This window comes from Thamnophis sirtalis, unplaced genomic scaffold (genome assembly GCF_051295495.1).
Source record: "Thamnophis sirtalis isolate CommonGarterSnake01/CBP01778 unplaced genomic scaffold, rThaSir2_p1.2 scaffold_6, whole genome shotgun sequence".
Classification (NCBI taxonomy): Eukaryota; Metazoa; Chordata; class Lepidosauria; order Squamata; family Natricidae; genus Thamnophis; species Thamnophis sirtalis.
This window is the reverse complement of record NW_028261386.1, coordinates 110,247,327-110,272,452: the sequence shown is the minus strand read 5'-3', so window position 1 is coordinate 110,272,452 and position 25,126 is coordinate 110,247,327. Positions and strand designations below refer to the sequence as shown.

Here is a 25,126-nt window from a genome sequence, read left to right as displayed (position 1 = left end):
TGTTATTTAAATGTTGGCACTTAACTCTGAGAAAGTAATAGATCAATTACTAATATTATCAAGCATTTTAATAATAATTTAATGCCTTATTAAAGCAGTGTTTTTATATAATTGGGGTTTAGTAATACAATCTTTTGCTCACTTGCTATGTTAGCATTTAATTCAAACTAATTATCATTTAGAAACTTTTTGGTGATTTAATTGAAAAATATGTATTTAAATTTACATTATTACATTTATAGTGTACTTGGTTTACTTCATTTATTTGTCTCAATCTATTGCGTCATTTTAAAATGTATCTTTACTTCAGTGACAAAGCTGTACATAATGATGACAAATATTGTTAATGAAGTTACTCATTTTCATTCATTTGTCCTTGAGAACAAATATGATCCTGTACTTTAATCTACTTTTCTGTTTAGTATGGTTATAATCTATAAGAGTGGCCTTCCATATTTTTCATACCCAATAAAGCCTTCATCTGAAACAACATTTTTAACTGTCACTGCTCAATTATGTGATAAAATTGTTGATTCTTAAGGTAAGATATTTAAAACAAGGATAACACCCTCAATATTTTATTAGTGCAACTGGATTTGAAAAGCTGCTTTGTGGGTTACAAGCCTTTAGAAAATGAATGGCAAGTAAAAAGGGAAATGAAGTCTTATCCACATAGCTTCTGTTGAAAAGCAGGAAGGATCCTGTGAGCTCCCTCTTGTGGGAAAAATAAACCAAAGAGCTGGTAAAGAGAGAAAAACACATGGACAGAACAGAAAGTAAGGATATGTGCAGTGAAGGGTTTCACAGTATGGAACCAAAAGTTACAAGAGGGCCCATAAAATTTGGATGCCTGAAGTGCCCTAAAACACCTTCATCTCAGACAAAGAAATTTAGAAATCCAACTCTTGAAGCTGTAGAAAAACTAATCTTAAGTGAGATCTTCTTCTATATTTCATTCTGCCAATATTCTTGGCTGGTTTTGGAGCAAGATCAGAAAAGTTATATTTTAATTAAGCATTCAAACAGTCTTTCCCCCCCTTTTGCCTAGTTCTAGTTCATACATATTAAAAAAACCTGCCATCTTCCAAAATGATAGTTTTATTTATATCTAGGAAGACAAGGAAATCAGCTATAACTCTATAGTAACCCTTTTTAACCAGACGTGTTGTACTACATCCCCATCACCCAGACTTAACAAGCTGGGGAAGTTGGGCCTAGGTGGTTAGCAAGAATTATTCTACAGTGATAAAAATGATCCTCATATCCATCTAGAATCTAAGCTCTGAAATCTTTATGCATATTGCTGATGAGCTCCTTTGAAGAAGACTCCTGGGTCTGGAAATCGAGCATTTTGACAATTTTCTTAGGATTCACAAATTTATTGGGAAGGGATGATGTTGATAAAATAAAATAAATACAAAATACACATTGAACATACTTTAGGTTTGTTACCTCCAGATTTAGAATGTGTGTATAGTGGAGGCAGTGCTCAGATTGCTCTGAGGGGTGATTTTTACAATGGAATCAGAAATCAATTTCTGCCATCTAACATTCATTATCGAGTCCTTTTTTTATTCTCAGAACATATTAGCAATCTTTTTTACTTCTGGAACTTTCTGCAAGCAAAATAAAGGAGCCAGGAATAAAGCTGGATTCCCTTTAAAGATGTAAATCTTCTCCTTGCCTGAATGACCACTCCAGCATGGAATACTATCTGCTTTCTGTGAGTTTTGTTTTACTGTTTTTTATAAGATAAGCTTTGAAAAGTTATCAAATTAAAAAGACAATCAATGTATCCCAAAATAAGAAAAAAAAAACATTTACATTTTTATTCAAGATAAATTAAAATCAAACATCTCTCTACCCTCCAAACCTTATGAGTAAATTGTGAACATGGCTATTATTGCAACCATGTTTTGCAATGTTGACATGCGTTTTTTCACTTCAGCCTACAGTTTTCACTGCCAGCATCATTAAGAGATTCTTCAAATTACTTTTTAAATATCTCTCCCCCCAAGGACTTTCACTTGCATCTAATTAGACTACTTACCCCATGCCATGTAATTCCCTATTGCCAAAACTGTTAAATGCTTCACTAAGTAAGTGAGAAAGGCATCAATGGAACAGGACAGATGCAATGCCACTGGTTAACAATAGAGGTGTGAAGTGACTCCTTTAATTATGAAGCTCATTAATGCATAGTTTGCATATGTGTGTGGGTTGTGGGAATCTATGGGAGGATACTTAGTGGCAATTCTATTAAAATACCTCATTTCTTCTACAAAGCAAACAATTTCAGAAAAACTCACTGTCTCTTAGTAAAACAACATAAAAGAAACTAAAACTCTTAGGCTGAATGTTAATTAAGAAAATGTGATAACTTTATTATTTACACTTCAATTTACATTTATAAAAATCTTCACATTCCAATTATATTAGAAATTTAATTTTATTTATTCTGGGATAACAAATGAAAGATGCAAACTACATTTTAAGAGAAGATCTGATGTTGGCAAAAAAGCAAACCAAAATACATCTTTCATCAAATAAATCTGTACTAAGTAGAATCCACTGCATGAGGTATGGGACAAATAATTTAGGATGGCAGCCAAAACCATTATTGAAAAAGTGAATCACTTATTTGTAAGCAAAAGCTTAACTAAAGTGTCTAACTGGTATTTTCAGAAATGTAATTTTTTAAAATGAAGAATGCAGCTACAATCATAGTTCTTCGATTGTTATTAAGGCAACCTACATTTGATAGAAATAATTATATTTTTTTACTCATTTATTTACAGAAGGAGAGATCTACATTATCTGAAGCTTGATTTCCACCAGCAGGACACTCATGCAAACAGGAAAGCCATATTTATTAGCTACACTATTACTTCTCCTAGCACCCTTTTGGAGGTAATCCAAGACAGCACCCAAGAAAAATGAGTGCTAGGCCTGTAGGTAGAGGAGTATGTGAAACCAGCCTTCTTAAGCTGTTCCCAGATGGGAAGATTTGCAAATCCTATCCTTCTTCAGATAGGACTGAAGGTCTGGAATAGAGTAGAGCATAGTAGAATATAACAGAACAGATTAGATTTATTTGGCCAAGTGTGACTAGATACACAAGGACTATTTCTCCAGGGCATAAGCTCTTGATGTACATGCAAAACAACAGAGTAATAATAATTATAATATGATACCAATAAGAGGGGACAGTAGAGAAGATGAAAAGGATTATATATTACAGCCCCATATATACTTAGACATCAGTGGTGGGTTCAGGATCCCGTTGCAACCGGTACGGTTGTAACGGGATCTGTATTCTCCACATGAACGCGCACAGCACGCGCACAGAGCATACATGAGTCCTACCCTTCAGCGATGCCTCTGCAACGCTCCAGCTGCTCAGCGGAGTGTTGTGCAGGCACTGTATGTGCCGTGCACGTGTGCGGAACCTCCAAAGAGTTTAAAGACAAGTAAGGATGACAGGCAGGCACCGGTACGCCCGTACTGGGACATACCGCCTGCAACCCACCACTGTTAGACATTGAACTGAACACTTCTATAATCCAATTCATTTTTTAAAAAAATTTAACCAATGTGTTTCTATTGTTCAACTTAGCTAATGCCTAAAAATGTTACTTGACTGACTTGATTTAAACACTGCCCACATTCTTAAGATCTCCAATTCTCTGTTAAATCTATGTGACACATAAAGGACAAAATAGAGACCAGGCAAGTAACTCATTCTTTCTTGATTCACAATGAAATTATAATGGGAAGAAGAAATAATCTTGAGGAATTGAAAGAAGAGCCACTATGAAGACAAAAAGGCAGCTAAAATAAATCTGAGTTTGGGATAGAACTGCAATCCGAGTAGCAATCTCCCATAAGACCCTCCCTAGTTCTCATGAAAATAAAGAGTGGGAAGGGATGCACATTTAGAGTTGCAGGATTCTGTTACTGTAACATTATAATAAAAATAGCATTAGCAAGAACGACTTTGGTTTCGTAGTCTGTTCTGCCTTGAAGAGCTTACACGAAGAGATGTACTTAAGATAAATTCATGTCACAATGAGGAAAAAAGGAGGTAAAAGTTAGGAATAGGGTACTGATCCATTATCTTATCAATAGTCTGGCTCCAATCACCCGATATCTAGTTCTATATGACCAAGGACATTTCTGGATTTCTGATTTAAAAATAAAACCCACTTGGTTGGAAATTGAGGCAACTTTCAAAAACAATTAGCAACAGGAAAAGGGAGTTTTATGTCCCCCCCCCAAAAAAAAACCCCTAATAATTCCCCTGGGTGTGCCCAAAGTAGCTCTCTGGATGCTGGCCAATATATTTGCCTCTCTCTTTTTTGTAATAAAAATTACACTACTGAATAAAAATGTACTCCATTGCTCCTAACAGCTGCCTGTGGCTGCCAGACAACACATTAAGCTGGCATAGATAAAGTTTAAAATTAAAACCACGAAAGCAGTCCAATCTTCCAGCACAATTTTTAATTATATTCAGCAGTATGACATCTTTCCTTTAAAAAAAAAATTAAAATTAGTATTTCAAAAAAACACGAGCTGCTTTCAGTATATATAAAATTTTTGTGGGATGAAGATTTTTGATTCCTACAAAAGTAGTCTGAAAGTTAATAAACGTAAATATTAATATAGTCAATATATGTAATTTTTATATTTTATATTATTATATGTTATATTTATATTATAATGAAAATTCTATCCCTTGATGAAATCTAGTTACAAACTAATGGATGAATTCCCAATGTATTGCCTTCACAACTCCTGCTATGTCACTTCTGATAATTTAAGACCTCACAAAGATTATAGCAAATATCTTGTTTTGTCCATTTTACCATAGCAGTAGGTGGGAGTATTTTCTTTGGCTTCATCCTAATTAATAAAAAGAAATAACTTACTGTCAGAATAGAGAGCAGTTCTTTCACGCTACACTCAGGTTTTAAATGCTCCTTGAACATTCTGATGGTTGGATGCTTCAAATAGTAGTAAGAAGCAATGCGGCCATACGTCAGAGGTTCAATATTGCGGTCATCCTATTAGACATTAAAAAAAATACATTGTAATAGAAGTAATGAGAGTGTATATGAGACGAGTTAAACACATTTTAGACAGCATTATATCAGAAATGTGTAAATTGTATTGTGTTGAGATTGGGATTAAAATATATATTATCATCATCATTTTACCCATTGTGTATCTAGCGTAGGATGAAGGCTTCTTCCACATGTTTCCAACCAATACATCCTGAGCTTTCTTTTGCCAATTGGGACCGCAATATTTCTGATGTCATAGATCCATCTTGTTTTAAGTCTTTTTTGTGGACGTTTTTTATCAAGTGGGATCCATTCTATGACTGCCTTGGTCCATCTGCCATCAGTTCTTCTTGCTATGTGACTAGCCCATTTCCACTTCAATGCTTTTACTCTCTTGATAATATGGCATATTTTCATTTGTTCTCTAATCCAGTGTTTTTCAACCACTGTGCCGCGGCACACTAGTGTGCCATGACATAGTGTAAGGTGTGCCGTGGGAAAAACACCCGCCTATAGTCAATATAGGCACAGAGTTCAAAATTTTTAACATTTTCTAATGGTGGTGTGCCTCGTGATTTTTTTCATGAAAAAAGTGTGCCTTTGCACAAAAAAGGTTGAAAAACACTGCTCTAATCTATGCACAGGTCTTTATCTCTTATCTTGCAATGGTGAGCATGTATCTTTCCACTTTGCGCCGCTTTTGAATCGATACAAATACACACACACACACACACACACACACACACACACACACACACACACACACATATATATATATATATATATATATATATATATATATATATATATATATATATAACCCTTACTGATTTAAATGCCAAATTGGCAGAAAAATCCCACTGGGTTGGGATTCTTGGGTACCCCAAGAATTCCATAATAATAAGTTCTAATAACCTTTACCAATTCTTCTCTCAAAATGTTGGATGGAGTATAAATTAACCTTACCTCTCCTATTTTAATGCAGTAGGAGTATTCCAGATCAAGAAGTGATTTCTCAACAAGGTTGGAAAGAAACTTGTTCATGTTATCATGGCTCACATCCTCTAAGTTATAGTAACTGCATAAATGAAAATAGGACAGATTTAAAAATAAATATTGCTCATACGCAAACAACAATATAATGTAACACTGCCCAACATGTATATGTAGCGTAGATTGTCATTCACTTTAGGTGTAAATCAAGGGCCACTTTATATATTACATTTCCCTGACTGTAATTTAGAATGCTTGAGGGAATACAGTTGAGATTAAAGGACAAGTAATTCTATTTTTCCTTAAGATGCTGGATCGAAACTGGGAGACGGAGAGTTCTAGGTATGAGAGCCAACTGAGTGACCTTGGATCAGTCATTTTTCTCACTTCAATCCACTTCATAGAGTTGCTGTGAGAAAAATAGGAAGCAGGAGTGCAGGTAGTCCTCAACCTACAACCACAATTGAAAAGTTCTTCTAGTAAGACATTTGTTAAGTGGGTTTTACCCCATTTACGACCTTTCTTGCCAGAGATGTTAAATGAACAACTGCTGTTGTTAAATTAATAACACAGTTGTGAATGTGGCTTCCCCACTGCTTGTCAGAATGTTACAAAATGAGATCACATGACCTCGGGACAATACAAGTGTCATAAATACAAGTCAGTTGCTATGTGCCACATGACCAATTTTGATCATGTGACCATGGGGATGCCGCAATGATCATAACTGTGAAAAATGGTCATGTGACTTTTTCAGTGCTATTATAATTTCAAATGGTCACTAAATGAAGTATAAGTGGAAGACTATCTGTATTATGTATATACTGTAAACTGCCTTGGGTTGAACAAAATAAGGTTAAAAAACAGTCCATCAGTGTTCCACCTTAGTCATGAAAATCAGTTGGGGGAATTTTGAGCCAGTCACTCTTAGCCCAAAGCACTTATCAGGTTGTTGTTGGGAAAATAGGAGGAAGAAAGAGTATTAATTATATTTCTGCCTTTTGTTATTTATAAAAATAATAAAGCCAGGATAAAAAATAAATAAATGAATCAAATAAATACATTTGATAGAGATGTATGGATGCTTTCTAGTTATTACTCTATGTGAATTTTCAACAATTGGAAAAACACAAAGTGAACTTCAGTACCATTCAATTTTTTTTATAATCTTATTGAGAGTTTTACATAATTAAAAGATAAAGGAGATCAAATGTATAAAAGAAAAAGAGTAAAAGAAGAAGTGCTAGAAACACATAGAGAGAGAAAGGAAGAAAAAAGTAAAAGTTAATCAGCAGCTTCGGACCTTATTTACAATTGCAAATAAACTTATACCATTTCTTCCCCTTTAGAAATACATTATAGTACCCTTCTTCCTATATTTAATCTCTTTTAATCAGCAAACCTAGAAATCATTAGCTAACTTTTATCCAATTCTAGCAAAAGTCCACAAAAGATTTCTAGTCATTTATATAAACACTTATTGTTTTGTCCCTTATTAAACAGGTCACTTTGGCCATCTTTGCAAGTTCTGCCAACTTCACAATCCATTCCTCAACAGTGGATACTTCTGTACTTTCCCATCTTTGTGTCTTGCTGTACATTCAAACTGATTTTTCCACAAATGTCTTTATTACTTTAGGTGTATGGGTTTTGTTAAAATGCAGGTGTAAATTACTGTGATGATGTATTCCCAATTATTCTGATTCCAAATTTGTACTGTTTGTGCTCCCTGTTACAAAAGCACCATTTAGGTCAAACTTAGCAAAATATTTTGAGAATAAACAGTGTTTAAGATATATCAGTTTATGTTTGTTGCCCAATATAAGTAGTTTCTTTTAGCTCCAAGTGGCTTCCTTTAGATATCAAACAATGTATTTATTACATAATTTACTATAAGGTATAAATTTGAGGGGACATTATAACAGTTATTTTATGAAAGGTTACAGCATGCATTTTGATATATCAATAGGTAGTTTGGAACAAATTGCATATAGGAAAGATCACTTATAAATGGTTAGCTCCCAGATTTCGCACACTACCTTAATACTTTCATATAAATCTTTCTATATATTATTGTGCACTGAACTAGTATGGATGATGCATTTCATATTTCTACTAGTAATCTGCATTTCCCCACTTCTGTGAATTTATTGTCATTCGCTTTCCTCAGCAGCTTACAACTGTTGTCATTTTAGCTTATTTTTATATATTTTATTCCTCCCCATCCCCCCAAAAATTCTTGATAAAATTCTTGATGTAGGATAATAAATAGGAGTGATATTCAGCAGGTTCTGACTAGTTCTGGAGAACCGATAGCAGAAATTTTGAGTAGTTCAGAGAACCAATAAATACCACCTCTGACTGGCCCCACCCCCATCTATTCTCTGCCTCCCGAGTCCCAGCTGATCGGAAGGGAATGGGAATTTTGCAGTAACCTTCCCCTGGAGTGGGAAGGGAATGGAGATTTTACGGTATCCTTCCCCTGTGAAGCCCACCACCAAGCCATGCCACGTCACCAAGCCATGCCCACAGAACTGGTAGTAAAAATTTTTGAATCCCACCACTGATGATAAAATAGTCTTGCATTTTGAAAATAACGTCTGCTATAAAACAGTTATACAATTCCAGTATTCAGCATACTTAGATGGTTTCCTCCGGGAGAATGAGATAAAGGCCAGGGAAAGGGATAGATTTTTGACTTTCGTTTAGAATAACCATAAGAACATTTTTAGTTTTTTTCAATGAAACAATTCATTTACATATAAGGAGACAGATTATGAATTGTGTTTTTAATTACAAGGATGTTGCATAAAATTTAATGGTGTTCATGACTATAGCCACATGAATAGTAATGTATTGTGTAATCATGATAGCATGTGACATGTAGTAATACTTAAGTTATTACTGTTCTGGAAATTACTCTAAAAGGAAATTGCTGATATATAAATTTTGTACAATAATTAAAATGACACACTGCATTTTAACTGAAATTACAAAACAGAAAGGAAAGTATATTTTATTCTAATTTATCTAACTTAGGAAGTTATCATCCAGTGAGAAATTAAACATTGTAAAGATCTTAAATATTTAATTTTGTATTAATTTAAATAAAAATTAAATATTCAGCTGTATAAAAGGCTTATAATTAATTGATTCATATGAGAAAAATTTAAAAAATAACTATTATGTTCCAGAGATGAAATCCTACCCTGCAGCAAATGGAATATTACAGGATTCTTTCCATTCAGACTATTATCAGTGTTTTATTTATATTTCTTCTCAGATTATAACTGAATGCAGATGCTACACTAAACTATGGTTCATTAAATCAAAATAAATCTCCTAAATTCACACAATGTGCTTGTTCATAGTTCATTGTTTGTAAATCACATTGTAAATCTGGATTGTACAATGTGCTAAGTTAAAATCAAACCAACTAGATAATGGTTTAAAGCAATTCATGAATCAAACTGTTATGCCAATTGGAGTGACTACTTCTGAGCCACCTTTGTTCTTTAAAGAAAAAGATTATGAGCAGATGCTGTCAATGTTGTACATTTATTGGACAAAAATACAAGTATTATCTACTTTTATTACAATATTTGTATAAAATACATGCTTTTAAACAAATCTTTGTTTGGAATACAATTCTATTTATGATTTTTCAGAAATAAAATTCAACGCAACAAATTTTCTACCAAGACTGAAACACTATACACCGAACACAACAGACAGTTCCTTTGTAGTCTATAGATTAAATAATAATCTTTGGAAATATTATTTGGATCAAATTATGATTTGATCCTCTATAAAGAAAATAACATTCTCCATATATACATATATATATGTATTCAACTGCATATTCACTAATTCAGTACATATACAACTAAATAAATTATGAACATTTTTGTAGACCATTATATGTATCACACCATTCTCTGAAAACCGCAAGGCTACAAAACAAATCATGAACCATGTAACAGAATAACATTCTATTAAAAAGAATAAAATAGACTGATGATTACATAGAATTTCACGAATAAATCTTCTAGTTTCCCAAGTTGAAGAAAAAAAACTAAAATGCCAGAAGAAAATCCAACTGAATCAAACTTTTCCTAGGTTCTATTCAAACACCATAGCATAGGCAAATATATAGAATTTTCCTTCCTCAAATATTCCAATTTAGAGAGATTCTTTACAATAGATTTGGGCAAGTGTGAGGGTGAAGAGTGAAAACATATCTCTGCAACTTGAGGCTTCCTTACATAATGCTATATTTAATTATTTGACTGTGACTCTAAATAAACCTATAAGTGAGTTATACCATTCACATTCAGTGGAACTTACTTTTGCATAAACATGCACTAGATTTCTGAGTTAACACAGGTTTTTTTTTAAAAAAAAAAAACAAACATCTATTCTGTCAAAGAGGAATCCAGCTAGAAAGATTATCCCCCCTTTTTATTTGACACTGCTACTACTATCACTTTTGTGCACTTTAAATGTTCCTATGTTCAAAGCTGCATAAAGCTACACTATATAGCTATATAGCTGCACTACTCCCCCTTTTCTGGGTAACTGTATTATCTAACTATTTAATTGAGGATAAAGAATAAAAACAATGCAGTTTCATGGTCCTTGCATTGAATCATCTAGTCATTATTTCCCCTCTGCTGCAAACAGACAGCCCTCCTTTTTTGTCAGCACCCCATTTCATTTATTTCTCAGTGAAACCCAGTTTTACAATAATTGACTTGTCAGGAGCTTTAATTTATGAGGCTGGGCTCTGTAAGCTTTCTCCTATATTCTGCTCAACCTGCACACAAGCAAGGTTGAATATTTACAATGCTGTTAACAGGTGCTGAGTTGTTTAATGATTCTAATAGCCAGAAGCGTACTGAGAAAGCCAGCGGGATCACAATTACAGGCTGTTTGAACACAACAATTACTCGTCCCCTGAGAGGTGTGAAAGTCAAAGGCAGTTTTATACTAACAGCATCTAGCACATGGACTAGACAGGGTAACTTCTATTAGTAGCCCGTTGGGGAACAATGCAACAACAAACTCCAAGGTACCATAAAAATTTACTAAGTGTGTAAAGTTTAAATAATCAAAACACTAAAGCAGCTACCTTTTTTCCCTGACTGAAATAACAGATGACAACAAAAACAAACCACTAAAAACAGCAAATATCCAAAATAACCCTTCCACACATATTCACACTCACACAAAGAACTATTTTTCCTTATATAAACAAGGCTGGAATTTCATCAGCTGAGAAATGGAGACATGCAGAGACATAAAATGTAGATGAAGTTACAACGACCATTTGGGGTTTAATGCGGATGGTGGTGGCAATAGCTTCCTGTTTAGTGTATGTAAGCCTGAGCCACAATCTCCCTGGGAAATTTTTCATCAGCCTTGAAATGGTGCTGTTAAAACTGTCAGGCCTGTAAGTCATTTGTTACAAAACACCATGTTTTTAATGCTCGGATTATATGGTAGAAGCAATGACACAGATAATGAAAGCAGGTTCCAGAATATTTTTTTAAAAATATCTGCTTCTATTCGAAGAATGTTGTGGAGAAAAAAATCTCTCACAAGAACCGGGTTCGTGATTATTGTAATTTTCTTGAAACGTAGAAATATCTTATAAATATAACATAAACAGCCATCTTAACGAATGGTGTTCCATTTTATTCACTTAAAATATTTTCAACATCATGCAATTTAGGTGATGCTATTGATAAGAATTTGTTTAACTTCAGGATAGGATGCTTGGGCAAAATACGCTATTCTAAGCATAGCCCTGATAGATGAAACACTGGGGAGATGACCCAATCAATGTCTTTTCTGTATCTAATCCAAGAGTTGTAGTTCAACATGCCTCGATGGGTAGGAAATTGGCCTTCCCTGGAGAGCCATTTCATTTGCAAGAGAAAAGGGTTAGGCCATTTATACATTGAATGGCCATTATTATCATTTTTGACTGGTAATCAAAATGGAACCAAACTGCAGTGTTACTTTTATCTGACCAATACAATTTGTTAGGCTGTCTGCAAAACCAGACATATTTTGAAAGCCTCAATGATTTAGATATAAGTTTATATTTAACATTGTTTGTCTTATTTTATTTGAAGTTGAAATTGTTCAATTTGTCGACCTGTAGAATTCTGGCCAGAGGTTGTAGTAAAAATTACTTACTTATTATATTTTGCTTTCATAGAATATGTCATATAACTGCAGAATCATACTTAAACAACGAATTATGCTGCACAACTGTACAGCTCCTTATGCTGCACTCAAAGAGGCTCTGAAGAGTTGAGAGACCATCCAAATAGCCATAAGAGATGTTAGGCAGAAGTGGGAAAGGAATATGTAAAAAAATATTCTCATTCCAGTGGAAACCTTTATTGGACTTTAGCTTGGTTACCTTTTTAAAAGGAGAGCTTTTCTGTTTCTAGCATGTTACCTCTAGCTGAATCCCAGAAGTAATAAATACAAAGGACGAATAACGGAAAGATGAATACATCTTTCTGACATTAAGTTTAGTATTTACCGTAATTGTCACTATCAATGTTTGCAAATGAATTTGTTGCCTTATGAAGGGGCAACTTCATTTTTTTATTTCTTTCCTAAACCAAAGAAATTAGAAAGGAGTTTTGATTGCCAAAGATTCTTTTTCTTTATATCCAAATATAACTATATATGATGAGTTCTACTCTGGTTTCTTCTCCTACACTCATGTATGTGTGACTCCATAAACGCAGAGGATATTATGCTCCAGTCAAAAAAAATACTTCAGAGAAGAAAGGGGGGATAGGTAAGTTATTGCATGTTCAGATAATGGAGTATATTAAAAAAAAGTGCTCTGCATGTAGCGTCTTTGTTTTTCTTATAAGTTGACAGAAAATTGTTTTTTTTTTAAAAACAAATATTAAGAAGCATTAGCAAAAAAGGGAAGTGTTGACAATACTGTGATCTTAAATACATTTATACAGGAATTGAGTTCCACTAAAATTAATGGCATTTGCCACGGTGTTACTCTGCCAGATCCAAATGACTGAGAATAATGAAGACTGAACGCCTAACATTCCAATTATTAACACATATGATTGTTTAATTCTAGAGGACAGCTATTTATCTAGGGCTCAACTGTTAAAAGAAGAGCTGGGAGAGAGAATATTTAAAACACATTATGGAGTCTGTGTCCTTTCTAGCTCTTCCCTTTCATAATTAGGATGGAGGTAATGGATGAAGTCCTTGAAGTCTATCTATTCATTCTGTCACAAACACTTTCTAGTGTCTTAGCTCATTTGTTACTACTTGACCAATTTGAAACTTAGATTTTGGCAATTGGTGACATTTAAAACTATGTGAAAATCAGCTTGCACACAGGGTGAGTACATACGAACATAGCAGGGTGTGCATGGAATATTCACTCTAACAAGCATTTTACCATTTATGTCAAATTCATTTAAGTCCTTAATATAGTATGATAAGATAGCAGAGAATGAAAGTAACTAACTGGTTAGTATGCCAGGAAAAGCTGGACAGCAAAGCAATCGTGTGAGAATTATTACTCTGAAGCATGCCTAAACTGACTTATGGACTGTTTTGCCTGATGAAATCGCTATTTATATATATATATCTTACAGCAGTGATGGGCTCTGTGGAACTGCTAAGAAAGATTCATATCTAGACCTTATATTTTGGGTCCTATACAATGCTAATTATAATTGGGAAGGCTTTCTATTGAAGCAAGCAATTCTATTAATTAAGCAAAATCTATTTTGAAAAAAACAGAGAAGCATGTGCAACATAAGCAGACCAGTATGTATGTAGTGTATATGTATATGAGAGTGCATGTAAATATGCATGTGTGCACATGCACACAAACACATACGGACACAAATCTTTACTACTTAATGGCCACACTAGGTGAGGAATTCAGGGAGCTGAAGCCCACCCAGCTGGAGGAGATTCAGACTGCAAAATACTATATTAAACGGATAAGAGGATGGAACATATCTCTGGAAAGACTGAATCAAGATAGAAAAAAAGGGAAATAGTGGACAAATACCATCTAGGAACAGATTCCCGGAGAGACTGAACACTTAATTTCCCTTCCCATGTAAAGCCTTTTTAGATAGTAAGTTGTGTGACATATTTTAATTCAATAGGTAGACATCCATCTGCTCAACAGGCATTGTTTTTCTTTCTCTTGAGACTTGATATATATCCTCAAAATCTGTTCCAAAGGTTTGGGGCACTGTTTCTATTTAACAAAACACATAATTGGCTTCTGCTCATTAGAATGATGCTGCCAATTCAGAAAGAGTAGAGGCCATTATGCTCAATTCATATGGGTTATAAATTGCACCTTCAGACAATTCTGAAGAATGATAGGCTTGTGCATAGTTTGATAATGATTTGGGAGGGGAAAAATGTTTGGACCTCACACAAAAGCAGCAACTCTCTTCAGTAAAGTTGCCCAGTCTTGTTCCAGGTTCCTGTGCAAGCATTCTGCTTTAAATATCATATTAATTCTACTGAATAGATCCCTTAAACTAGTGGCATTCTTTTTTTTTAGGCTTGTTCAGAAAGCTGAAAGAAGTCAAGGTTTTTTAAAAATATAAACATCAGAGATGCTGTATTACTTCTTCTGAATCACTTGAAAAGTGTGCAAAACCCTAGAGATTCTAAGAAACAGACTGGCAGTTCTATAACAAAAGACACACCATCTTTGCCTTTGTTCTGAGAATTAGGTCCTATATGGAAAAGTAAAAAGTACTAAAGTGGAACTGAATATTTAATGAAAAAATATCATTCCAGAGATTATATTCTGTTGAAATCAAGACAGCATAAACTGATAGCAAATAAATGGTATGTGCTTTGTCATTGAGTTAGGATTATTTTTTCCCCTAGCAAATATTGTATTGTAATCATTTTTTAGTATTTGGTACTAGTGCTTAATATTTTCTTCTGCAAACAAACATGATTTTAAATAATGATTAAAAATCAGAAAAGTAAAAAAGTGACTATCAGAGAATGCTCAAGCTCATACTGTATTAAATTATTTTTGGAGGACCAAATCTCATATTTGTTACACAGGGGTAGGAAATATTTGGTGGCCAATGGATGAATTTATAGTTTTTTTAAATGGATACAAATTGTGAATTATACATGTGGAGAAGGTTAGATATTTCAGGAATTTGACAGCTCCTAGTCTTAGAAAAGGGTTAGTCTGGATTACAGACTACTGTAATAGTAGATTACAACTACTATTCTCTTCTCATAGCACTGAATATCTTGAAACAGATTTGTTTTACATATCAAGCTATCTGTACCAGTAATATAGATATTCTGGTTTTCCAGACAGCAGCTTCCCCAACATTGTGGCTGATCTGGCTGAGTACTTAACTCTCATTCTGCACTGCAATTTTCAAAATATTGAAGCTGGAATATCATAATGAATATCATACTGATTGAAAATTAGAAACTGTTGTTTAAAACTTGCCATATCATTACTATTACTCATTCTGAAATTTAAACTCAGTGCTTTGCAAAACATGAAATTATTTAGTGCTTAATAAAAGTGCAGAATTAGTAATGAAACATGGCTAGGAATTAGATAATTTTTAAAAAAGCAGCAAGATTCCCCTTCTGCCCAATTAATAATAGCTCTATGTGCTATTTTTTTTGGGGGGGGGATGGGGGTGGGGAGGAAATCACTGCAAGTTTGAAAAGCTGATGAGAAAATTAATTGTTTCTGAATTTTGAAAATATCTTTAAAGAGCCTAAATAAAAATTATACTGTAATAATTAAAACTTAAGAAATTGTTTGCCTCCTCACCAGTTAATAAAAGCTTATTTGATAAGCAAAATTGCAATTTGGATCAAAGTGTGTGGGATTGATCTGCAATTGGTGGGGTTAACCAATAATGCCCTTTCTTTCTAACCATCTATAGAATTTCACCTGAAAATACATAACAACATTAATTCTTGACTTAAGATTCCACAGCACTTCATCAATCATCTATAATAGGAATCTCTACATTTGGCAATTTTAACACCTGTGGACCTCAGTTCCCAGAATTCCTCCATGATGGCTGAGGAATTCTGGGAATTGAAGTCCATGGGTCTTAAGGTTGCCAAATTTGGAGATTCCTGGTATCAATAATTGATGAGAAATGTGTTGCAAAATCCTGGAATTTTTTGTTACTCTTGCAGGGCATGCCATTGCCAACATTATTCAATGGTTTCTAGAAGTAAATCCTCTGAACAGGAAGTAATTGAAGGTTCTGGAGGTAGACCAGCCCCAAAACAAGGTATTTCCATAATAGGATACTATGAACTGGTTTTGGTTTGGAGGATCTGTATCTAGAAACTGCAAAACTGTCTCCAGAAACAATAAGTTCATAGGAAGAACAATGTGCTTTGCATACACACACAAATAAATAACTAGCACAAACTCTTGGTCTTTATTTGGCACTTCAGTGAGAGGGAAGAATATAATAGCTTACCTGGGATTCATAATAAGACGGCGGAAAAAGTAGGTCCAGGTGATATAATCCATTGCATCTTGCTTTGAAGTTATAGTTCCAGCTGCAATTTCAGCATTTAAGTGATCAGACAAAACCTCTAGTAAACTGAACAAAAACAAACAAACAAATAATGTACCAGTTATAGTTCCTGCTGCGATTTCAGCCTTTAAGTGATGAGACAGAATTTCTAGTAAACTGAATAAAAATAAACATGTCCCTCTTTTACCTTGATTCTACTGGAAAAGGCTCATAAAGGAATTTTTTGTAAAAGTCTTTCTTGATGTCATGAACTAGAATCACAGCTTTGCCTTGATCATCAAACTGGGGTCGACCAGCACGTCCCATCATCTGAAGAACATCTATGAAAGTGAAACAGTAATAACATATGATAGACTATCTATCTATCTATCTATCTATCTATCTATCTATCTATCTATCTATCTATCTATCTATCTATCTATCTATCTATCTATCTATCTATCTATCATCTATCTATCTTTTTTCCATTCTCTCCCTCTCTCTCTCTCTCTCTCTCTCTCTCTCTCTCTCTCTCTCTCTCTCTCTCTCACACACACACACACACACACACACACACACACACACACTACACACATTTTTTATTTTAAAGTAGATGTATTCTGCTTGGGAACGTTATGCATGGCAGATAAAATGTAAAACTTTAACCATTAAAACATTAAAAAGTTATTTCCAGTTTATAAAAAGAAAGTTAAAATAAGCTTCAAGTGCTTATATGAAAACTCCAACAATATCGTCTCACATCCTCAGTGTGAAATTTGGTTTCATAAGAGGTAAGAAATAACGGGGACTGGAAATATTGTCTCCAAGATTCCAAATGTCATAGAAAAATAGCCATTATAATTTCACATCTGTGATAAATAATAGAACAAGGAAATGAACATAACATCCCAGGCATGATTTGAGATCTTTTAAATTGTATATGTTATCCTTTGGGTGATTATTTACATAAATGAATTATTCTGATTGTAGCTTCTGTATCATATCAGCTACATAACTTACATATCTAGTTCACCTTATTTCCTCTTTGTAACTGTTACCTGTTTCCAGATGTAATAATATTTCTTATATTCTATTGAAGGTATTATTTTTAACTTTTAAATCAAACCCATTATATTGTTTAGTGGGTGAGAAGTGAAGATAGATAATACATTTTTGTAAATTGTCTGATTTTCTTTAAAAAAATTAAAAAATCCTGTTATGAAAAATCAAACAAATCATGTGGCATATGTAATTTAGCTTAATTCGCTTTCATTTTCAGGAATAAGGATTAATCTTTCATAGAGTAAAATAGTCCTTTTCAATTTGTGATTATACCTGTAATTGGATAATCCACATAACGCCTGGTCTTCCCATCATAAAATTCTGTTCCTTTAACAATTACTAAATGTGCTGGAAAATTGACACCCCAGGCTAATGTACTTGTGGCAATAAGAACCTAAAAAGGAAAAAGATGTAACTGTGTAAACTTTTTTTTTAACAAAAAGTGTAAAAAAAACCATGTTTTTGAAGTTAATAAAATGTGTCTCATACAGATAATACCTGGGTTGCAACAGCAATTGGGATTGTGATGCGATCATAAAGTTGCTTAGTGACAACAATCCTGGCAGTCTCTTTTGCAGATGTCACCTCAAGATATGTGGGTCATTGAGAGTAAAGTGGCAGAACTTCCAGGTAAGGGGAGGGTGGGGTAGGTGGGGAGGATCTGGGAGGCCCAACACAAGCTATGCACAAGCACAGAGAGGCCAGGGGAAGTAGGGTGTGGTGCTGCACCAGTGCAGAGAAGCAGAATAGCCTAGGGAAGATGGTTGTGTTGCTGTGCAAACTTAGGGAGGCCAGGGAAACAGGGAAAGGAGGCCATGTGGAGACTGGTGAAAACAGGATATGGTGCTGCATGAACACAGGAATGCCAGAGAAAACAGGGCACAGTGCCATGCAAGCTGTTTATGTCACAATTGAAGCCTGAATCTGTGAAGGAAGATGAGCAGGAGCTGGAGCTGAGGAAGACTGAGGGGGTGACTTCGTTGGCTTCAGAGGAATGTGGGGAGGAGGTACACCAGGGCCCCTCAGGTGTGGGACGGCTTGCTAGCAAGTAGGAATGGGACCAGCATGAACAAGAAGGCAGGCAGTGGAAATAAGGAGTGAAGGAGCTCAGGCAATGGGCAAGAAACCCAACCACCCCGATCCCTGATAGTGGAGAAGAGGTGGGAACAGTGCAGGCCAACAAGAAGACTTGGGAGGAGAGCACCCTGTCTCTCTTCACAAGGCACATCTGGAGATTGTGACTTAAGGAGATGCTGTGAGGAGGGCAGTTTGTTGGGAAGAAGCGCTGAATTCATGGGAGTTTTGGGTGCCACTGCTGAAGTTTGGAGTTTCCTGGACTTTTTGCTTTATTTCTTGCTTCCTGCATTAATTGCCTTGTTCCTTTGCTTCCTGAAACCATTGCTGTGTTCCTCTGCTTCCTGAACTTATTGATTTATTCCCTTGCCCTGCTGGATTTCTTACTTTGTGTGGGAATACTTGCAGCCAGAGACTGCTGGAAGTGTGTGTGTGGATTGTATGATCACTTAGCTCTGGGACTTGCAATAACATGGGAGCATTTGGGGGAAAGTTAGAGCAATAAAGGGACGATTTGAAGTATCAGTTGGCTGTGTTGCCTCTGTGTGTGATGACACAAGCAGAATGAGGCTGGAAAGGAGTCCATGGGTTGGCCCAAGAACAGGGAGGCCAGGGGAAGGAGGCTGCAGATTGACACAAGTGCAGGGAGGCTGGGGACAGGAGAATGTGATATCATATGAGTGCAGGGAGTCTGGGATGATTTATCAGAACAATTTGCAACCTTCCTTGTTGATTTGGTTTGTGGGAAGCTGATGGGGAAATGTTGGAAATGGAGATTAATGACTGTGAAGCACTACAACTGTCATAAGTATGAGCAGGTTGCCAAGTACCGAACTTGTGATCTTGTGTCTGCAGGGGTAGTGAGAAAAATGGAATTTTGAGGACCAGTCATATGTACCACTTGTTCAGCAGCATCACAACTTTAAATGGTTGCTGTACAAATGGTCAGTAAGCAAGGACTACCTGTATGCTATCATGCATATAATAAACATACTTGGATTTTACAATTCACAAATAGCTCTTCCACAGTTTTTCTGTCCCGTTCGTGAAGGCCAGCATGGTGGATGCCTATTCCAAAAGCCAGGGTCAGTTTAAGATTAGACTCTCGTACTGTTGAAATGATGGCACTCATCTGTAATACATAAGTTTAACAGTATAAGACAGATTTACTTCAGAATCTTTCAGAACATTTTCATCAATAGCAGGAATGTTAATTAAAAGGGTCTTCAAAACAATGTATTATTCACAATATTTTATAAATAAAGGAAAAAACAGTTCTCCTGCTAAACTATTTAAAAGCCCCCCCCCCCATCTTGGCATAAATCTGTCATGGCAACATTTATTTTCTATGGTGCAGCTATAGTGGTATCTTTATATCACCTCGGTCCGTAAATGGGACAAGACTTATATTGTACTCAATAACATTCAGTGTTAAAAGTGATGTTTTACTCTTCTTCAACTACCACCTCAATGTGGGTATAATTTGTTAGGCTTTGTTGCTCATTCTCTTGTAGAAAAATCACTGGACTGGCATTACTGGGAACAGAAGCAGGATAAGGACAAGCTATAGGGATAGCAAATTTGATGCTGGTATAACTTAGTTCCAAATAAGGGATAAATGGAGTTCAGCATGAGAGAACAGAAATAGTCAAGACTCTTCACAAACAGGCTTATTTAGGATTAACAAACCACTGAAGTAACAGGTTTTGGCACAAAATAAGTGTTACAGATCAAGCCAGCCACACAAAATAACATCCAACTTAAGTCAAAACATTTTTCAGATAATAAATAATTATAGGCCAAGTTGCAAAGACATAAACATATAGCAAATATAAGTAAAACCTTATAAATCCTTTTTGAAAGCTATCTTCCACACACCCACTCAACTGCTTTTGAAAAGTTGACAAATCTCAGAAACACTGTCTCATGCAGTGTGTAAGATTTTTTCTTAAGCTTTTACGCAGTAGGACACATAAAAATACACAGACAATATCAGAAACCTTTAGACTGAAAAGCATTATCATTTTCTTTAAAATGTTAATTAAACAGTTTATCTTTTTGTAGCATAGTAGCAGATAAATTTGTTTACAGCATCAATATTACTGTCATCTATCAATAATGAAGGAACTGTCCCCCCCCCCACACACATTGGCTAACGAAGGAAAATAATTTCATGAATACAAGAAACTCTAAAGATCAGTTTTATAATCTATTTACATTTAGACTAATTTTAAAAAGAAAAACCGACGGAAAGCAATATAATGCAAATGTCGCATTTTGATAATGATTACAATTTGGACACTATCTGTTGTAGTCCTGCTACCAATATGTTTATACGGTATTAAGAAAGCTCTAGATGAGTCCTCCTACAGGGAAACAAAAAAAGATAAATGTTGCTGTGATCCAAATTTATCTGAGAAGAACAGTTAATTAAATAGGGAATTAATAGCTTTGTATAGTAACAGACTTCATTTTTCAAATAATATTTTGAGTCATAAACAAACGATCAAGAACAAAAACAGGAGGTAAGATTCCTCTAGGTTCTGCTCTGTGACTGAAATATCTGGTTTTCTCCTTAGAACAAATAATATTAAATAATTCAAATACAGACACTGTGTGCGCTCTCTTATTCCTGTTAATTATGGACCATAATGTGAGAGTTTCACATCACCTTGTTTCCTATTCATACTGGATCACAGATGTTATAATATTAAATGTACATTTTGTTAGCAAAGCTTCATCATAAAGCATTCCCATCCCACAGACTCTGATTTAAACCACTGGGTGTCTATTCAGAGGGAATGCATTTAAGAGTTGTTAGGCTGGGGGTGGCATTCAAGATCCAATCTGCCCATTGCTTTATATTAGTGTTGTGACCTGAGGTATTGTTGACTATATTTGCAATGCCATGTATTTATCACAGTAAAACCAAAGGACCTTTATAAGGCGTTCCGCCATATATCCTGCCATTCTCTCATGTTAATAACGGGTGATTTTACTTATTTCTAACAGATTCTCTTGCGTTTTCACAGAAATCAGTAGAGCAACACAGCAAGAATTACAATACTATCTTGCTTACCTATGAGCACATATGACTGCAGAATTCTGAAAACATTTTGTGAAAAATTCCTGTGTGATTATTGGTTTTTAAATAGATATTATTTATTATCTTAACAAATTGAGGCAAAAGTATTAAAAGTTACTGCTGCGCAAGAATAAATTAATCTAGAAAGGACTACCATTGTTTATGGTAGCACTTGTTTAAAAACTATTCTTCAAAGTATAAAACAGTTTTTCGTTATGATCCTAAATTTCAATGAACTCAGAAGACTCGTATTTGAGTAAACATATGTAAAGGAGTAAGTAATAAACACATTTTTTATTTTACTCAAGATACTATCCTCTACAAATCCATATGCATAGACAGCAGTTTTCTTTTGAAAGAATGAATCATTTTTATGATCAAGGGTAATTTGCCTGAAACAAATCCAAATTTATTCTAAGTTCAAAGAACACTTATCTTTTCACATGACAAATAAAACTTCTTTTAAGTCTATTGAAAAGGGCTGATTGTAATATTAATGCCACAATAACAAAAATAGATCTTTCCTAATAAATCAATGTAACCTGTTGATACTAAAGAAGAAGAAGAAAACCCTGCTATTATTACTTGACTTAATTATAAGCACGTTCATTTTATTGTGATCTCTAAAATCTGAGCCCAGGATTCCTTTCAAAGCATACAGTAATATGCTTTTATATAATTTTAAAGTAGCAAAAAGGAAGTAAAGAAATAAATAAAGTTTATGACAAGGTTATGGAAATTGTTGCCAAACATGAAAGTATAAATTTTTTTTGCTTTATTTATTACACACACATGTAAAATTAGGAATGATATTACATGAATATATTTTTTAAAATATACCTAAAAAGCTTTTGTTTTAAAAAAGGAAGAATTCCATTTAAGTAGATACATTACCCTGTGCCTGAAATTCATTCCAGTCAGGGTATAATTCAGCAAGCTGATGACAACACTGCTAGCTCCGAAAGAAAAGAGGAGACCAGATTGGACAAGAATGAGCTAACAGATTGTGCAGTCCAATTCTGTCCCTTTGAGTGTGATATATTGTTTCAAGATGCTAAAACCCCATACTTTCTCAAAGCATTATCTGCTGTCCTGGTTTTCCCATTTTCGGGGAATCCTCATTATTAGTACTCTGTCGCCTTTTCAAAGCACCTCAGACTCAGACCATATGCCACTGCATAATGCTTATCGATGGTCTGAAAATGGCCAGTAAAGAAAGATGGGCTGCACAAAGAATGAGGAAAGTGATGAAGTCTTAAAACAAAATATAATCACACATTTAACATCTGGCACAGATGTTGTGCAATGTTAAAATGTCCCTGTGCTAAGGTACTTTTTTTTTAAAAAAAAAATCTGACATCATTCAATACTACAAAAGAAAGTGGTTCTGAAAATGCAAAGACAGATTCTTCTCAACCTTCTTCCACATTATTTATGGACAAAAATGCTGATATGCATCACTCTAACTGATGTGACTTAATACTGGGCATAATGTTAGAACTGAATCTAAATTACATAGTAATTTTCAGGCAGTTATATCTTTTCCACCTAATCGGTTTCCCCAGAACAGAAACTATCCAGGCAAGGTCAACCACAACTTATGCAACTTACTCTTCACTCTAGGGTAAAAAGTAGAAATAAATATATCATCAAGAAAGAAATATAATTTAAGAAATAACATTAACACATTCTAACTCAGTGTAAAATATTCACCAATTTCTTCAATATGTGCAATTGGCTTTTCAATTATATCCCTGGATTTGGATGAAGTGCTTTAAGTATTACCAAACATCACAGGTTCAAAATACTGTGGTTATTTAACTGAAAAGCTGTAGTATAATCTTAACATCCTGCACATATTTAAAATGTTAAATATGTTGTATTTTTTTTAATGGTTACTAAATTTTCTTCCTCTACATAACTAAAAACAGTGGAAATTTCAAATTATAGCACAGGACAACAATTTCAGGCAAATACCGTATTCCCCCCAAAATTTGACCCCCGAAATAAGCACTAGGCCTTATTTTCAGGGAAGTCTTATTATTTTTGAGGTGAAGGCGGCAGCGAGCGTGGTCACCTCATGGCTGCTACTGTGTTGCAATATTTTTGGGTAGGGCTTATTTTGGGGGGAGGGCTTATTTCAATGCATGCACTCAAAAGCTTGGTTGGGCTTATTATCTGGGGAGGTCTTATTTTCAGGGAAACAGGATAGATATGAATTTCATGTATTCAAATTTTATATACTCCTGTTGGCAGTAGATTTTTTATCAAGCAAATTCTTTAGTTTAGAAAATATTAGAATCATTATTCCAACCTTCAGACAAAACCTGTAATTTCCCCCCTTGTACTATTTTGGACTTATGCCCAATCTACATTTATTTTGCTTTATTTTATCCAGGACTAGTCTGACGTTTTTACTGCTTCAGATGGAATAGTAATAACCCTTCAAACCTCTGTTCCCTGAAGCCAATATGTTCAATATTAGAGTCGTTTTGGCACTATAAACAAAATGTCCAGCCCTGTGCTTCTTTCCCTTTCTTGTGGTAAAAATGGAATAATGAAAATGTATTTATAAATTGCTTTCAAGGGATCTCAAAACTCAGTTGACCAGGACGACTGCTTTACTCTCAGTCTATGCTGAGTATGCATTTTATGCAGGACAGCTTTCACATTTATTTTTCAAAGAGAAGATAGCACCCCCAATCTTTGCTTGTACAAAAAAATCCTACACCACAAAAGAAAAATATATAGTTAAAAAATGATGGCTGTACTTAGTGGAAGCCAAAGCCTATTCCTCCCTCTTACACTATTGCACCTAGAAATCTGTAAAACAGTAGTGGGTTGCAGGCAGTGCACCCCAGGGCGGGCATACCGGAGCCTTCCCGGAGCACTGGGTACCGTTCCGGTACAGTGCTCTGGAGGGCCCACCTGCGCTCCTTACCTGTCTTTAAACCCTTCAGCACTTCTGTGCACGTGCTTGGTGTGTACAGCACCTGTGCAATGCTCTGCCGAGCAGCTGGAGCATCACGGAGGCGTCGCTGGATGGTAAGATGCATGCGCATACTGCGTGTGTGTGCTCGTATGTTGTGCGCATTCATGTGGAGGACAACGCGCCCCGTTGCAACCGTACCAGTTGCAATGGGATTCGGATCCCACCACTGGTGTAAAAAGACATCTGAAATTGATGTCCATTGAAACAAATTGCTATAACATGCACAGCAGTGGCATAGCTGGCAAAAACAAAAAGAGGCCACTGATCTCTATTACTGTTTGCTTAATAA

General features: G+C 35.0%; 1 protein-coding gene across 1 annotated transcript in view; it reads right to left on the bottom strand.

Annotated features, from left to right (window-relative positions):
• The window catches only part of ASCC3 (activating signal cointegrator 1 complex subunit 3), a 223,966-nt gene that overhangs the window by 43,142 nt on the left and 155,698 nt on the right, over nucleotides 1-25,126 (bottom strand). Inside the window, exons 31-36 of the mRNA XM_087718718.1 lie at nucleotides 19,755-19,892; nucleotides 17,960-18,080; nucleotides 16,833-16,965; nucleotides 16,586-16,711; nucleotides 6,033-6,144; nucleotides 4,932-5,066 (exon numbers count right to left, since the gene is read on the bottom strand). Coding sequence (XP_087574844.1) covers nucleotides 4,932-5,066; nucleotides 6,033-6,144; nucleotides 16,586-16,711; nucleotides 16,833-16,965; nucleotides 17,960-18,080; nucleotides 19,755-19,892 — 765 coding nt within the window. The remainder of the gene's footprint in view (nucleotides 1-4,931; nucleotides 5,067-6,032; nucleotides 6,145-16,585; nucleotides 16,712-16,832; nucleotides 16,966-17,959; nucleotides 18,081-19,754; nucleotides 19,893-25,126) is intronic.